The 17,237-nt window shown below is 44.6% G+C and overlaps 1 protein-coding gene and 1 long non-coding RNA gene across 2 annotated transcripts in view; one reads left to right on the forward strand and one right to left on the reverse strand.

Moving 5' to 3' along the window:
• LOC136793517 (uncharacterized) overlaps positions 1 to 7,394 on the forward strand; it is a 36,483-nt gene extending 29,089 nt beyond the window's left edge. Inside the window, exons 4-5 of the long non-coding RNA XR_010838851.1 lie at positions 5,246 to 6,049; positions 6,387 to 7,394. This is a non-coding gene — a long non-coding RNA (uncharacterized lncRNA). The remainder of the gene's footprint in view (positions 1 to 5,245; positions 6,050 to 6,386) is intronic.
• Positions 1 to 17,237, reverse strand: part of ABCC2 (ATP binding cassette subfamily C member 2) — a 69,943-nt gene that overhangs the window by 10,360 nt on the left and 42,346 nt on the right. Inside the window, exons 18-25 of the mRNA XM_059054687.2 lie at positions 13,501 to 13,668; positions 10,780 to 10,960; positions 5,590 to 5,710; positions 5,177 to 5,309; positions 4,036 to 4,255; positions 3,733 to 3,887; positions 1,922 to 2,077; positions 213 to 412 (exon numbers count right to left, since the gene is read on the reverse strand). Of these exons, the coding sequence (XP_058910670.1) occupies positions 213 to 412; positions 1,922 to 2,077; positions 3,733 to 3,887; positions 4,036 to 4,255; positions 5,177 to 5,309; positions 5,590 to 5,710; positions 10,780 to 10,960; positions 13,501 to 13,668 (1,334 nt within the window). The remainder of the gene's footprint in view (positions 1 to 212; positions 413 to 1,921; positions 2,078 to 3,732; positions 3,888 to 4,035; positions 4,256 to 5,176; positions 5,310 to 5,589; positions 5,711 to 10,779; positions 10,961 to 13,500; positions 13,669 to 17,237) is intronic.

Raw genomic sequence — 17,237 nt, forward strand, 5'->3', positions numbered from 1 at the left:
ACAATTCACCCAGCTTCGTAAGTGGCAGAGCAGACAGAGGGACCCCAGGCTCTGACTCCAAAGCTCATGCTTTCTCCTCTCTACTCACATGACAGGCGTGTTTGGCAAGAGTGAATTTCACAACACTGGCCATGCCTGCCCTCCCCCAGCTAATGTCAAAAGTGCAGGACCCCGAAGGACATATTTGGGTGAATATCCAGGGGCAGCCTCACCTGTTGGAGGTAATCCAGGAAAAGACACATTTCTGGTTGGTGTCGGTCACCATCTCATTGTGCTTTAGAAATCGCTCCTGGTGCTCAAAAGCACGGATAACAGACAAACCTGACACAGTCTCACTGAAGTGAGAGTAGATTGGGGACCTGGTGACAGAGTCCAGGCGTCTCAGCTGGCGGGAAGTAGCCACATAAAATATCTGGACCCAAAAAAGTGAAGACTCAGTCATATGATCATATCACATATGCTGTACCTCTTCCTTCATGGCCGTGACCCAGTATTCTTTACGTTGAGGCCACAGCTCACATCTGAACAGAGAAGCGGCTCTGGTCTCATCTCTGACTAGAGGAGAAATGAGAGAGGCTCAGAGGAAGAGGATGATGGGAAGATCTGGGGTCGGAGGGAACAGAGGAGCACGAAAGCTAGGACACCACACCTCAGCCCCAGAGGTTGGAGTTTTCAAACCACGTAAGGAGTTTTGTCAGCCTAATCTGTGTGGTCCCAAGAATCTGCACATATTGTCTAAATGACAGTTTTGTAGTGGTTAGAAAAACAGTCTCTAAGAGATTTTATAAATGCTGCTGGGAACCGAGGGGTGTGGAAAGTGGAGATGGGCAGTAAATGGTCCAAGAAAGGTATGCCAAGGTTTTGATAAAAGTTGAATAGAATCCGGTAAGTGACCAAAATTGTGCTTTGACAGTGTGTGAAGGTAAAGATCTTTTGGAGGTGTGTGGAATGCAGAGGGTCTAAGAACTGGAACTGGATGTAATAGCGCAGGCTGAAGGGGGAGGTTCAGTGGGGTGGGTTAGTGGTGCTACTAGATTCCAAGAGGATTTGTTGAAACTAGGGAAGAACTGGGCATTTGAGAGTCAGAATTCAAAATGTTATACCTAGAAATTTCCTTAGAGATCCTGCCTCTTATTTGTTGGTTTGTTACTGACAAAGATGACGATGTTCCTGAGGAACTCAACACAAACACCAGGGGGTGTGAACTTACCACAGGCCACAAGTCTGCCCTTGACTGAAGGGCTTCAGAATTGTTTTCTCAAGGTGATCAATTCATCCCGAGGGTAAATGGTGGAACAAGAATTCTCTCCACAGCTTCCCTCCCCTCATCAGTTTTTATCATGGGCATGGAGCCCCTTGCACTTGCTCTAGTTTTCCCATGAGGCTTGGCTCTTAAGCTAACTGTGTCCTCAAGAACACACTGGAATTGAGCCTAAGCCACCCGCAGACACCCCAGTGAAAGGAGAACTGCCCTGAAGTGAAAAGAGCCCAGGCTCCTGCCGAGGGACATCTCCAAGTAGATAATCCTAAGCCAACCAAGGAAGCAGCCTTAGCACAACTCTTCTAGAAGCGACCGATTACCTTACCATTGTGAAGGGTCTTACAGAGCTTCAAGACTTTGTTCAGAGCCAACCTCAAAGTAGTCTTGGATCCAAACATAAATATGCCCCACTTACACTTGTGGGGTGCGGGGCAGCAGTTAAGGTGAGATTGACCGTGAACTTCCACCCACCCAGCAGTGCTGACACTTCAGCTTCAGAAAGTGGCCTACGGGCTCCTTGGTATGTTAATATCTGGCTCAGTGATGAAGATGCTGGAGAGGGGAGAGTGACTAGCAATAAACACAAGAGAAGAGTCTCAGGAAGGAGCTTGGGCTTTTATGAGTAGAGAAGGAAGGAAACCTAGCCATTTCCAAACCTACCTGAACAGACACATAAATGATGCCAAGAGGGATGATGATGACGATGAAGACGGGAGTGGCCAGGCAGATCATGACCAGCGTGCTGCTGATGCCCAGGAAGCACAAAATCCAGCTGCGAAAAGACATGGGGAGGGTGTCGTCCACCGTGGAGATATCCTGGGGACACACAAGGAGGAGAGATGGTGTGCTAATGAATCCCTATGACATTTTACATCTTCTCGGTTCCAGCAGGGAATTTGCTCAGTCACATCAGAATGCAAATAACTATATGTCCAGGGTTGAAAAAAAAAAAAAGAAATCCTCACCAGCTATTAGTTCTATGCAGATTAATTTTGACCCTTACCTGACACAGATTCTCCATCTTTCCTTCCTCCACCCCCTCCTTTATCTCCTCTTAAGGGCTCAGTCGTAGGCTCCAGAGGACCCTAGGTCTAATCCTCCTTTATGGTCTGAGCCACCTCCTCCACAAAACATACTGTATAATTAATGACAGTTTTCTTTCTTATGCAAAAACAGCAAAATATGACTGTTGCTTAAGTAACTCACAGTAAGATCTCTGTGTTCTCTTTTTCGGAAGATTAATTTTATATATATATATATATAAAACAACAGCGGAAAAGAGTGTACAACATTTGCAAAATTCCTGTGAGAAATCTCCCCATCCAAAATTGTGTACTTTTTTAGGTTCTATTTAAGAGCAGAAAGCCCATTTAAGTTGTCTCCAGTGACATCATGCCCACCATCTTTGTTCCAGAGGAAGGTGACAAGTGGGGACCTACCCACTTTTGAAGCAGTCACCTGGTCCCCAGAACCTGCCTCTGAGCTGGGAGCTAGACTTTCTGTGTCTGCTCCAAGACCAAACAAATAAGGGCTCAGAGCTCCTCAGACATTTTTTTAAAAATGTGCACCCTCTTCTACAAGCAGAAGACTGAAAATTCTGGTGGTGATAGTTGAATATTATTCAGAATTGTCTGGTTTCCTCTGTTCCTGAAATTTCCATCTTATGTTCATTAAGAATCAATGACTTTGGTCTGGCTCGTGGAAGAGAGCCATCTATATGATCTTAGCATTTACTGAGCATCCCAATGCCTAGTAGTCTTTGGCTCATAGAAGGTACTCAATATATGTTGAATGAATAAATGCTAAGGGTCCCAGAATCTGCAGTCGATGCAGAACCCCATGAAAATCATAGGATTCCACAATCCAGACCTCGTTTACTTATTTTTAAAGCATCAAGGATGGGAGTTTCAGGGATGGAGGCAGCGACCAAGCAAAGGGTTGTGCTGCTGCTATCTCTTTTATGCACTGTCACAACTAGTGATAGCGCTTTTACTTGTGTTTTTCCCTCTGCAGAATAATCCTTCACGTCCTGCTTCTGCCACTCACCCATCCCCTACCCCAACCATCTCCCATCTCCCTTCTATGAGTTAAGTCCCTCCTTTTCTGACATTTCCCACCCTCAGTCACCCAGGTTGAGCTGGTATCTCTTTTCTGTCACACTTTTGTACTCCAAGAATGCCACTGTACACATCGTTGTTACTGGCTTTCCTATATTCTATCATAATCCTTTACTTCCTTGGCCGTCCCCCTCACTAGATGGTGAGCTACTTAAAGGGAAAGAGTTGTTCATCCCTGTAACCCCAGGATCCTTAGGACCTCACACAAGGTGTTCAAGAAATACCTGCATGCTGAGTGGACCAAAGAACTGGAACTGCCCAGTGTTGCCTAGGGGCACATGAAAATTCTTTCCCTGTCGGAAATAAAAAGATCCTCAGCATATAAACACGTCTTACAGCCCTTGGGATACTTACGCCAGCAAACCTGTTCACTATCCGGCCAATGGGTGTTGTGTCAAAAAAACTCATGGGTACTCGAAGGATATTGTTCAGCAGCTGCTTGTGAAGAATGTTTGCTGCATGGATGGAACCATACACACTCCAGAGGTTTGCAATGAGCACAAATATACCTGGAAATGGAACCAGTTTAGTCAGCACCATGCACAGGGATTCCTGAAGACTTGTGCAGGACATAATAGCAAATTTTCATGAGTCCAGGCAAAGGACGTGGACCTGACAGACTGTCTCAGAGATGGCTGCCGTAGCCGTCACACATACCTTGTGCTAATCCCAGAGCTCCATAAACGCCAACTCTCAGGTCCCTCTGAGAGGCTGGATAGTTGGTGCTATTGAAGGTTTTAGAGTCACGGGTCCAAGCACTGAGCCAGAGGTTTGATCCAATAAAAGACACGGAATGGAGCACAAACCCAAAGATAATGAAGAATATCGAACACCATCCTATTGCTTGTAGGTATTTCAGGTAGATGGAGAACTTCACCTGCAAAGCCCCCACCTCAATATTAGTAGAGTTCCTAGCGGCTTTTGGTGAGGAATTACCTAGAATACCAATCATAGGGGGAGTACAGTCCTTTGGAAAGTGGATAGCAGGTGGCAAAATTTGGTAGTCTGATCACATTTCTGTACTGGGCCAGGATGATAATAATCAATGCTGAAATACAATGCAGGGTAAATAACCATCAGGTTATTAATGAGCTTCTAGATGCAATTAAGAGGAAAAGAGATAAAAACAGAGTGGGGGGCTTCCAAGGTGGTGCCGTGGTTGGGAGTCTGCCTGCCAATGCTGGGGACACAGGTTCGTGCCCCGGCCTGGGAAGATCCCACATGCCGTGGAGCGGCTGGGCCCATGAGCCATGGCCGCTGAGCCTGCGCGTCCGGAGCCTGTGCTCCGCAACGGGAGAGGCCACAACAGTGAGAGGCCTGCCTACCGCAAAAAAAAAAAAAAAAAAAAAAAAAAAACAACCCAGAGTGGGACAGATAAGGCTATACCAAAGACCTTGGAATTTGTTTTATTAATGTTTAAGTTAAGATCTTAAATTTAAGAGCTTGGTTTTAAGTTTTATTAATTTGAATTGTGTGCTATGAGCTTGATATATTGGTGTTCTCTGGCTCCCAGAATTGCATCTCAAAGCATTTTTGTTTTTGCCACATATCAGAATGGAATCAAACACTCATGAAGTGTAGTATGAGGATGTTCACAGGAAATGTGTCATTCTTCATGGAAATACAATTTGATTAAAAGCCCAGAGCCTCTGCTAACATTTCAATGATAACTTTAAAGACTGGCAAAGCACATAAGACATATCCCCCTGTAGATATGTATTCAAGCCATCAAACTTAAAAATGTTCAAATCCCAAGCCTTATATCATCTCTAATGGTACTTTTTACTGTGGTGTTTACCTTTCCAGTTTGTATGAATTCCTTCTTAATTAGTTTTTGCCCTTTCACTGGTTCTTCCTCCTCCTTTAGGATATTCACATTCCGAGTTTTCAAGTCTTTTAAGGGCTTCAGACGCCTGCTACTGGACCTAGAACTGAGAGATTGAGAGGGGAAGCTTTCCTGAGCATGTAGATGCATCTCGAGGGTCTTCTTGCAAGCAGGTGTCACAGTCGCTCTGCTCACATCAAAGTCACATTTCAGAGCAGATGGTAATGGGGGAAACACACCACCCCAACACTCCTCCACATGCACGGAAACAAAAGAAGAGCTGGGAGCATCCATGTGGACACTCAGGAAAAGTCCACAGAGAAAAAGAGAATGATCAAGTGGAACTATGGAAGTGCTGGGGGCTGCCAGCTGAATATGTGACCAACCTGCGACTAAATGTTCGATGAAGACTGTTCTCTCTTTTCATGGACAAGGAGGCCACATCTTCAGGGATTTCCTCCACACTGGGCATCAGCCCATAGTCATCTTCTTCACTGTCCTCATTGACTAGGAGACACATCAAAGGTTAGGGAGATAGCTGCATAGAGCTGTCATAGCCCTATGAACAAGAAGAGAAGTCTTTTTTGATCTTATTGGTCTTAATAAGAGATCCCAGATGTACACACAGGTTGGAATCTTTTACTCCAGAAATACCATTTATTAGGACATCTCATTGAAAAATACCAGGATAAAGGAGAGGTGAGTTAATATTCCACTGGAAGAGAAACGGTCAAAAAGGAGAAGAATTTTCCCAGAAGCTTGTAAGTTCCTTTGGAGCAGGAAAGAACTTTTAAGGATTACAGTAGACAAACAGAAGAGTCATAATCCCCAGAAATGACTAAAAAGGTGAGTGTAAATTTAAAATGTTCTGCTTGAAATTCAAATAATTTGAGAAATTTTATTAATTTAAAGCATCTTAAAAAACATATCCTGAAAATAAAAGGTAAAACAGCTTGGTCTGTGAAAATGGTAGAGTTATGACTTCCAGAATTTGGTACCTCTGTAAAAGCAGTGAACATACTGGCCAAAAATTGTCAAAATCAAATTTTCCATAACTTTGAAATTAACCAAAGGCTTGCAACAATCCAAGGAGCATTTATTTAAGAAAAATGGCTAAATCTCAGAAAGAACAGTAAGTTTTGTAATAGTTTAATTTACCCTATTCCTATTCCCCTCTCCTTAGATCTGCTGTAGCCTAGAAAACCAACAGCCTCACAATTATTGTAAAACCATGAAAATCACCAGCCTAGCAGCTGCTGGAAGGAACAAAGTGGGTTCAGAACATGCTCAAAACCTCACTGCTGGAGAATTGTCATTATTTGACCTGTCTGGCAGTTCCCTGGAAAATTCCATTCACAGGGCTTGTCTTTATTGAACCTGACTTGGCGTTGGCTCTAACAATCAGCAGTAGTTGTTTAACATCACAGCTGCCTGAGGGAGTGATAACAGCTGGGGCAAAGATGAAACTGACCAAGAACTTAAGAGGAAAAAAAACCCGGGGAATAAGATATCCATAGGGAGCTTTGATATCTTCAGTATTTTCCTGGCAATCGAGAATGTCATACACACGTGTAGGGCTGCACGCAAGCCAACCCAAGAAGGACTTGAGAATGTCCTATTCTCTTACCTCTGGCTTACCTTCAGACTCTGTGCAAGCAGGGAAAAAAGGCTGAGGCAGAACTATAAATTGCCTGCTGGCATGTTAAACAGACATGTCCACCCCCGCCCTCCATCCACACAGAGCACCTCAGCAAAGGCTGAGTGACATATCTGTTCCAGGCACTTGAGGAAATCTCTGTCCAATCGTTAACTGACCACTAAGCCAACCAAGCAGGGACTTCTATGGCCACATGAGACGAAAGAATGTAGACTTAACAGAATTACTTCAGGAAACTAAACAGGAGGAACAACAAAAGCAAACATACTGGCCAAAGTTGAGGATGGAGGGGAGAGAGATCATATTTCCAGAATTGTTATACTATTTTAAATGACTGGTTTTTAGTAATCAAGACAGTATGGTACTGGCACAAAAACAGAAATACAGATCAATGGAACAGGATAGAAAGCTCAGAGATAAACCCATGCACATATGGTCACCTTATTTTTGATAAAGGAGGCAAGAATATACAATGGAGAAAAGACAGCCTCTTCAATAAGTGGTGCTGGGGAAACTGAACAGCTACATGTAAAAGAATGAAATTAGAACACTCCCTAACACCATACATAAAAATAAACTCAAAATGGATTACAGACCTAAATGTAAGGCCAGACACTATAAAACTCTTAGAGGAAAAAAAAAAAAAAAAAAACTCTTAGAGGAAAACATAGGCAGAACACTCTATGAAATAAGTCACAGCAAGATCCTTTTTGACCCACCTCCTAGAGAAATGGAAATAAAAACAAAAATAAACAAATGGGACCTAATGAAACTTAAAAGCTTTTGCACAGCAAAGGAAACTGTAAAAAAGACGAAAAGACAAGCCTCTGAATGGGAGAAGATATTTTCAAACAAAGCAACTGACAAAGGATTAATCTCCAACTTTTACAAGCAGCTCATGCAGCTCAATATCAAAAAAAACAACCCAAACCAAAAATGGGCAGAAGAATTAAATAGACATTTCTCCAAAGAAGATATACACATCGCCAACAAACACATGAAAGAATGCTCAACATCATTAATCATTAGAGAAATACAAATCAAAACCACAATGAGGTATCACCTCACACCAGTCAGAATGGCCATCATCAAAAAATCTAGAAACAATAAATGCTGGAGAGGGTGTGGAGAAAAGGGAATCCTCTTGCACTGTTGGTGGGAATGTAAATTGATACAACCACTATGGAGAACAGTATGGAGGTTCCTTTAAAACTAAAAATAGAACTACCATATGACCCAGCAATCCCACTACTGAGCATATACCCTGAGAAAACCATAATTCAAAAAGAGTCATGTACCACAATGTTCATTGCAGCTCTATTTGCAATAGCCAGGATGTGGAAGCAACCTAAGTGTCCATCGACAAACGAATGGATAAACAAGATGTGGCACATATATACAATGGAATATTACTCAGCCATAAAAAGAAACGAAATTGAGTTACTTGTAGTGAGGTGGATGGACCTGGAGTCTGTCATACAGAGTGAAGTTAGAAAGAGAAAAACAAATACCATATGCTAACACATGTATATGGAATCTAAAAAGAAAAAAAAATGGCTATGAAGAACCTAGGGGCAGGATAGGAATAAAGACACAAACGTAGAGAATGGACTTGAGGACACAGGGAGGGAGAAGGGTAAGCTGGGATGAAGTGAGAGAGTGGCATGGACTTATACATACTACCAAATGTAAAATAGATACCTAGTGAGAAGCAGCCACATAGTACAGGGAGATCAGCTCAGTGCTTTGTGACCAACTAGAGGTGTGGAATAGTGAGGGTGGAAGGGAGATGCAAGAGGGAGGAGATACGGGGATATATGTATATGTATAGCTGATTCACTTTGTTATAAAGCAGAAACTAACACAACAATGTAAAGCAATTATACTCCAATAAAGATGTTTGAAAAAAAGAGACCGGTTTTCAACAAAGAATTATGAGACATACAAGGAATCAGGAAAGTATGGATTGTACACAGGAAAAAAGCAGTCAAAAGAAACTGTACTCAAGGAAGCACAGATGTTGGACTTACTGGACAAAGACTTAAATCAGCTATGATAAATACATTCAAAGAACAACAGGAAACCATGTCTAAAGATCTAAAGAAAAGTTCTCACCGAATAGAGAACATCTCTATTAGGCCCATTATAGCATGGGCCCCGATCCAATATGTCTGATGTCCTTGTAAAAAGGGGAAATTTGGACACAAATGCACCTAAGGTATAACACCATGTGAAGATGAAGGCAGAGATTGATATGAAGGATGCAAAAGAATGCCAACAAACCACCAGAAGCCAGGAGAAAGACCTGGAATAGATCCCTCCCTATTGCCTTTAGAAGGAACCAATCTTATTGACACCTTGATTTTGGACTTCTAGCCTCTAGAACTGTGAGACAATACATTTCTGTTTTTTAAGACACCCAATTTGTAGTGTTTTGTTATGGCAGCTAATTAGGAAATACACAGAGCCAATATTGATACAGGTTACCTTTGCCCTCCTGACCTTCCCTTTATTCTACCATCTTGTAGTCTGTACTTTGAGCCCCAGAACCGACCCAACAGCATGACAGGTAGTGGGGCTTATACAACGTCTCAGAAATGGCCTATCGATGTTTCCCAGAGCAAGGGTTTAATGAGCTGTTTTGCAAACTGTCTTTTGTACAAAAAAGATAGGATTTTTCAAAGGGGCTGTCTATCCATGGGGGTTTATAAACAGAACTTAGAAACTCAGAAACACAAATCAGAAAGAAAAAGTTTAGAATTAGAAGGAGAAAACTGTCCAGGTTGTGGTGATGTGGGTGACTGAGCAATAACTCAGGGGTATCCAGCATCAGACACTGCCCTTTGCTGGAGATCTTCAGTCCCCAAGCAGGTGCTTTTTGTTATCTCCAGGCCTGTCCTGGAGCACATAAAGACTGATGGAAAGCTCTGAACCCTTCCTTTCTGCTGGAATCCCTGCCCCACTTTCCTGGGCTGGGTCCCAATCCCTATAGCCCACACCATCATATTCTTTGTTCCCACCCTGTCCCACCAATGCTTACAGACTTCTTGGTTTAGGCTTTTCTTTCCGACTCTTGTGGTTTTAAACCATCACATGTCCTGACCTCAAGGCCTGACTGTGATCCCACTTGCAGGCTCTGTAGTTACTGCCTCTTCTGACTGACTTTCAGAATGCCCCTGTACCCTCCAGATCTTGCTTTCTCAGTCCTGACCTCCTGCTCATAATTGCTACCTGAAGCAGATACCCAGAACCATGCACAGGACTACTCCTGGCAGGTTCTTGGGAAGGACCACAGAGACCAGGGCTCCATTACTGACTGAGGCTAATCAGTGACCCCAGTGGTAGTGATATTGGGTAGGGGCTATTCCTGTGGCGTACTGTGAGACTATGCAACTGCAATGATTTTTTTTTATGGTTCAAAATACCCAGTGGCTTTTGGTGTATTAGTCAAGATCCCTTTGTTATGAACAGTTTAGCAGTACATTATTAGTACCAGGTATTACAAAACTGTCCAGGAAGTGGTTTTCATGAATTTGGGTAGATAGGGTGGAATATGTGACTTGAGTCAATAGAAGCAGGGCATTCCCTAAAAGGTCGCCCCTTGTGTCACTGGTGTCTCTTCCACGAGGGCTAATCACCCCAAACCTCCAGTCATCCTCTAAAGGGTGTCCTTTGATTGCATGTCAGAGACCAGGTGAGCAGGATTATCCCCCAGTTTGGCTCAGATATAAAGTTTCTATGTTTGTGTTTCTTTACAGAGACACAAAACACAGAAAGAACAGATATTGGATCTCTGGATAATTCATTTCCAAATTTAGTTCACTGGGTACTGAACAGTTCAGGAGGTAAATAGTGGTAGTTTACTACTCCTACCCCTTCCCTACCCAAGTTCTATCCTGTTCCAATCCTCTTCACATACCTGTGGCCTCGTCTTTAGGACCTGTCTGTTTTATGAATGTCTTCAGATTCTTAGCAAACAGTCCTTTCTTGGCCAACAGAGTGCTGTAGGATCCCTTCTCCAAGACGGTGCCATTCCCCAAAACCACAATCTCATCCACTTGGGGAAGAAAGTGAATGCTGTGTGTCACCAAGAGTCGAGTCTGTAAAAATAACAGTAAGTTGTGCTGACTACCCTATGTCCACCATGTTCCTTAGATTACTATTGAAAAGGAAAAACAGAGTCACTGTGGGGCTTTCCTTCAAAATGTGGTCCCGACCACTCGATCTCTTTTACTTCCTCTTTACTTCCCAGCACCTCATCCTAAAACCTGACCCCATGTGTAAGATGAGACTCCTGTCATCATGGATATATTCACAGTTATTTTCCTGTAGTGACAATGAGGTTTGCCCTGCACACGTTTTCCTCCAGCTTCCTGGTAGCCAAGAGTTGGGCTTAGGGACGTCACTTGAGATCAAGGACTATCAATATAATTGAGGCATGCAAAACTAACTGCCCCCTCACTAAACAGGTAACTGATCTAACAGGAATTGCCCAGATTATTTTAGTATGTTAGAATCATTATAGGGCAAGAAATTGTGTCTTTGGCCCAGGCCTTCCCTGGCATGGAAGACTTGGCCTCCCTTGTATTCTTGTCTATTTATGGACGACACTGACCTACTGAAACAGGAATTCCACTCAAAGAAAGATAAACACTCACAGATCAGTAATGAGACTCAGATAGCATCCAGGGGGTTGAGATGGGCCTCTAGAGAGGCAGCCCAAGCCCACTGCCTCTGCTCTCTACTTCACAGCCCCACAGACACTAGGTTGCTCTTATCAGGAAGACTTGGGAGATGCTCATCCTTTGAGTCTCAGCTCAAAGCCAGCTCTTCTGGTAGCCTTTCCTGAATCCCCAGGCAAGAATTGGGTATTCCTCCAGTGTTTCCATGGTAGTTTGTATATTCTGCCATTAAAAATGATTCTTGTATTATAATATTATTATTTGCTTTTTGGTATGTCTGCCAATTCGATTTAAGTTACTTGAGAGCAGGGATGAGACCTTTTCATCTGTGTGCTCAGTCTGCAATGAACCAGGCCCAGGGTGGGTATTCAGTTCATGAATGAATGGAGCCAATTAGCCTTAAGGACAGAAGTCAGGACCAGGCATAGGAGGGAGAGTGAGTTGCTGTTGACTCACTGATCCAAGAGAGGCAAAAGGCCTCAGTGGGACAGCAGCCCAGTCAACCCTGCCACCCTCTGACTGGCAGCTTTCAAAAAACCTTGAAGGGAAAAGGCCAAACACAGATGGAGTGCTGACAGCCCTCACACTAGACTTGCTACTGGTGAGAAGCATACTCAAACCCTCAAGGGGCTCTGTCAGCCCCTCTCCCATTCAGCCTACTGTGCTAACTTGCCTATGTTAAGGAAAGCCTATGACCAGCTCCAGTGATTTGCCCTGGCCACTTTATCTGTACTATCTCACAGGGGCATCGCAAGAATCAAATGAGACAATGCAGTCAAAGTGCTTAGCACAGGCCTGGGACATAATGAATACCCCAAACACATAGGCTTTATTTCTATATTCAGATTGAGTCATCCTTTCCAGACATAGTGCTCCTACATTCTGCAAGAGTTCCAGGAAAGTGCCTTCTTAGAGTAGAGCTCTAATACCTGCAGGATGACCTGTGTCCCAGCAAGGTAAATTGTTGGGTCCTCTGGCATGTTTTCTGACACCAACCAATTCTGAGTGTCCAACAGTTCAATTCTGACAGCAGCTACCCAGAAACCCACAGCTAGCCAGAGCCCACAAGACTGCCCTGACTTCTAATGCTAGCCCAAAGTCTAGAATCCCACCCATACTTCTGACCAACTAGCTATAAATTGAGGATTTCCATGGCCCCCTCCTCAGGTATGATAATTTGCCAGAATGGCTCATAGATGCCAGGAAAATATTTTACTTACTGTTTACCAGTTTATTACAAAGGATACAACTCAGGAACAGTGAAATGGAAGAGATGCATAGGGTAAGGTTTCGGGGGTGGGGTGCTTGTGCAGAATTTCCATCTCTCACCAGGTGTGCCACCTTCCCAGCACCTTAATGTTCTCAGCAATCTAGAAGCTCTCTGAATCTGCTTATTCAAGAATTTTTATAACACAATCTCCAGCCCATCCTCCTCTCCCCAGAAGTTGGTATGTGGGGCTGAAAGTTCCAATCCTCCCATCACTTGGTCTTTCTGAGGAACAGCCTTGTTCAGAGGCTATCTAGGGGCCCCTCCATAAGTCACTCATTAGCATAAGCTCAGGTGTGATCTAAAGGGGCTCACTGTGAATAACAAAAGACATTCTTAGTATCACTCAGGAAATTCTAAGGGTTAGGAGCTCTGTGCCAGGACCTAGTGAAAAAGACCAAATATATTTCTTATTATACCAAAGATCTCAACGGACTTTTTATCATAATTAATAATCCTAAAAGGCTTAATGTTGGAGCCAGAGAATAAGGCTCAAATTAGCCAGTTCCCACATAAGCTATGATCTTAAGATGGGAGCCCTCACCAAATCACCTCCTGGGAGACCAGTCTGACACTGTATCTCCTCAGCAGCCCAGGGGGCAGGTAAATAAGGAAATCTGCTTCAGTACCCAGCAGTCCTAGGACATGTGTGCCCCTCCTCATGTCTTCATCACTTTAAATAATTTCTCACCTTTCCTTTCAACAGGCCATTGGGACCCAAGACCTTATTAAAAATATGTTTTCCCACATGAGCATCCACGGCTGATAGGGGGTCATCCAGAATATAGATGTCTGAATTTTGATAGGTAGCTCTGGCCAGGCTGATCCGCTGCTTCTGACCCCCACTGAGATTTATACCCTGAAGAAGAAAATAATTTATATTAAGTACTGAAACTGAGTCCCACTAAAACTGAGTTCCTCTGCTGAATTTATGATTAACATCTCTAACATCTCTATCCAAAACTTCATGCCCTTTCTTGTGCCATACCTGTTCTCCTCAAGAGAGTATAAAAGGGGGAATTGAAACCAAGCAGGACACTGCGGAGCCCTCCTGTGTACAAAAACCCCTCTGTGTCCTCCCTTTCTTGTTTGTAGAAAAAAGCTTTAGTCTCCTAGGCCTTCCCTGAGTTCCAAGGAGCAGACTCAAGCAGTTACTAACTAGGGAAGTGAGGGAATGCAGAAACAAAGGAAAAGCAGTCAAGAAAGAATAGTTCAACTATAAAACAAAGTCCTAGCTCCTCTTCAAGGGGTATATGTAACAATTAGATGCATATCTTTGAATTGTTCTGCAGAAACTAAGATTCTCACCCAGGTGGAGGATGGTGACTACATGTTGACCACAAGCACTTAGCCCCAGACTGGTTGGAACCAGAAGGTTGATGATTAAGATTCCTGAAACATCACCCTGCCACTTTACCACCCACCGATCCGAAGGAAGTCTACAAGCTGAAACCCTCACCCCAAATGTTGCCTTTTAAAACCATTCCCTGGGGAATTCCCTGGTGGTCCAGTGGTTAAGAATCTGTCTTGGGCTTCCATGGTGGCACAGTGGTTGAGAGTCTGACTCCGATGCAGGGGACACAGGTTCACACCCCAGTCCAGGAGGATCCCACATGCCGTGGAGTGTCTGGGCCCGTGAGCCATGGCTGCTGAGCCTGCATGTCCGGAGCCTGTGCTCCGCAACGGAAGAGGCCACAACAGTGAGCAGCCCACATACCACAAAAAAAGAAAAAAAAAAATCTGTCTTGCCAACATTAAACACACCAACATTCGAATTATACGAATCTTAGAAGAAGAAAAGAAAAAAAAAAAAAGGGACCAAGAAAATATTTGAAGAGATTATACTTGAAAACTTCCCTAATATGGGAAAGGAAATAGTCAATCAAGTCCAGGAAGTGCAGAGAGTCCGATACAGGATAAATCCAAGGAGAAACATGCCAAGACACATATTAATCAAACTATCAAAAATTAAATACAAAGAAAAAATATTAAAAGCAGCAAGGGAAAAGCAACAAATAACATACACGGAATTCCCATAAGGTTAACAGCTGATCTTTCAGCAGAAACTCTGCAAGCCAGAAGGGAGTGGCAGGACATATTTAAAGTGATGGGAGAAGCTTCAAGATGGTGGAAGAGTAAGACGCAGAGATCTCCTTCCTCCTCACAGAGACATCAGAAATACATCTACACATGGAACTTCTCCTATAGAACACCCACCGAACGCTGGCAGAAGACCTCAGACCTCCCAAAAGACAAGAAACTCCCCACGTACCTGGGAAGGGCAAAAGAAAAAACAGAGACAAAGAATAGGGACGGGACCTGCACCAGTGGGAGGGAGCTGTGAAGGAGGAAAGGTTTCCACACACTAGAAGCCCCTTCGCAGGCGGAGACTGTGGGTGGCTGGGTGGAAGCTTCAGAGCTGCGGAGGAGAGCACACCCACAGGGTGCGGAGGGCAAAGCAGAGAGATTCCTGCAGCGGAGTGGTGCCGACCGGCACTCATCAGCCCAAGAGGCTTGTCTGCTCACCCGCCAGAGCGGGCAGGAGCCGGGAGCTAAGGCTCGGGCTTCAGTCAGAAGCCGGGAGAGGACTGGGGTTGGCGGCGTGAACACAGCCTGAAGGGGCTAGTGCGCCACGGCTGGCCGGGAGGGAGTCCGGTTGAAGTCTGGAGCTGCCGAAGAGGCAAGAGACCTTTTCTTCCCTCTATGCTTCCTGGGGCACTAGGAGAGGGGATTAAGCGCGCCCCTTAAAAGAGCTCCAGAAACGGGTGCGAGCCGAGGCTGTCGGCTCGGACAGTAGAGACGGGTGTGGGACGCTAGGGTTGCTGCTGCCACCAACAAGAGGCCTGTGTGTGAGCACAGGTCACTCTCCATACCGCCCCTCCCGGGAGCCTGTGCAGTCCGCCACTGCCAGGGTCCCAGGATCCAGGGACAGCTTCCCCGGGAGAACGCAGGGCACGCCTTGGGCCGGTGCAGCGTCACGCCAGCCTCTGCCGCCGCGGGCTCGCCCCGCATCCTTGCCCCTCCCTCCCCCCAGCCTGTGCCAGAGCCCCCGAATCAGCTGCTCCTTTAACCCCGTCCTGTCTGAGCGAAGGGCAGACACCCTCGGATGACCTACACGCAGAGGCGGGGCCAAGTCCAAAGCTGAACCCCAGGAGCTGTGCAAACAAAGAGGAGAGGGGGAGGTCTCTCCCAGCAACCTCAGAAATGGCAGATTAAAGCTCCACAATCAACTTGAAGTGCCCTGCATCTGTGGAAAACCTGAATAGACAACAAATCATCCCAAGTTGAGGAGGTGGACTTTGGGAGCAAGATATACTATTATTTTCACCTTTTTTCTTTTTGTGAGTGTGTATGTGTGTGCTGCTGTGTGAGATTTTGTCTGTATAGCTTTGCTTTCAACATTTGTCCTAGGGTTAGATCGACCCGTTTTTCTTTGTTTTTTTTAATACAAATTTTTCTTCTTAATAATTATTTTTTATTTTAATAACTATACTTTATCCTACGTTATTTTGTCTTCTCCCTTTCTTCCTTCCTTCCTCTCTTCCTTCCTCCCTCTCTTCCTTTCTTCCTCTCCTCCTTCCTCCCTTTCTTCCTCTCCTCCTTCCTCCCTTTCTTCCTCTCCTCCTTCCTTCTTTCCTTTCTTGCTTTCTTCCTTCATTTCTTCCTTCCTTCTTCCCTTCCTTTCTTCCTTCCCTTGCTCCCTCCCTCCCTCCTTCCTTCCTTCTCTGTCCTTTCTCTTTTTTCTCCCTTTTATTTTGATCTGTGTGGATTAAAGGCTCTTGGCTCTCCAGCCAGGCACCAGGGCTGTGTCTCTGAGGTGGGAGAACCAACCTCAAGACACTGGTCCACAAGAGACCTCCCAGCTCCACGCAATATCAAACAGTAAAAATCTCCCAGAGATCTCCATCTCAACACCAAGACCCAGCTTCACTCAAGGACCAGCAACGAACAGTGTTGGACACACTATCCCCAACAAAGAGCAAGACAGGTCTACAGCCCCATCCTTTAGCAGAGAGGCTGCCTAAAAACATAAGGCTACCAACATCCCCAAACACACCACAAGACATGGACCTGCCCACCAGAAAGACAAGATCCAGCCTCATCCTCCAGAACAGAGGCACTAGTCCCCCCAACCAGGAAACCTACTCAACCCACTGAACCAACCTTAGCCACTGGGGACAGCCACCAAAAACAACGGGAACTACGAACCTGCAGCCTGCAAAAAGGAGACCCCAAACACAGTAAGATAAGCAAAATGAGAAGACAGAAAAACACATAGCAGATGAAGGAGCAAGATAAAAACACACCAGACCTAACAAATGAAGAGGAAATAGGCAGTCTACCTGAAAAAGAATTCAGAATAATGATAGTAAAGATGATTCAAAATCTTGGAAATAGAATAGACAAATTGCAAGAAACAGTTAACAA

Source organism: Kogia breviceps, chromosome 2, assembly GCF_026419965.1.
Source record: "Kogia breviceps isolate mKogBre1 chromosome 2, mKogBre1 haplotype 1, whole genome shotgun sequence".
In the NCBI taxonomy this organism is placed as follows: Eukaryota; Metazoa; Chordata; class Mammalia; order Artiodactyla; family Physeteridae; genus Kogia; species Kogia breviceps.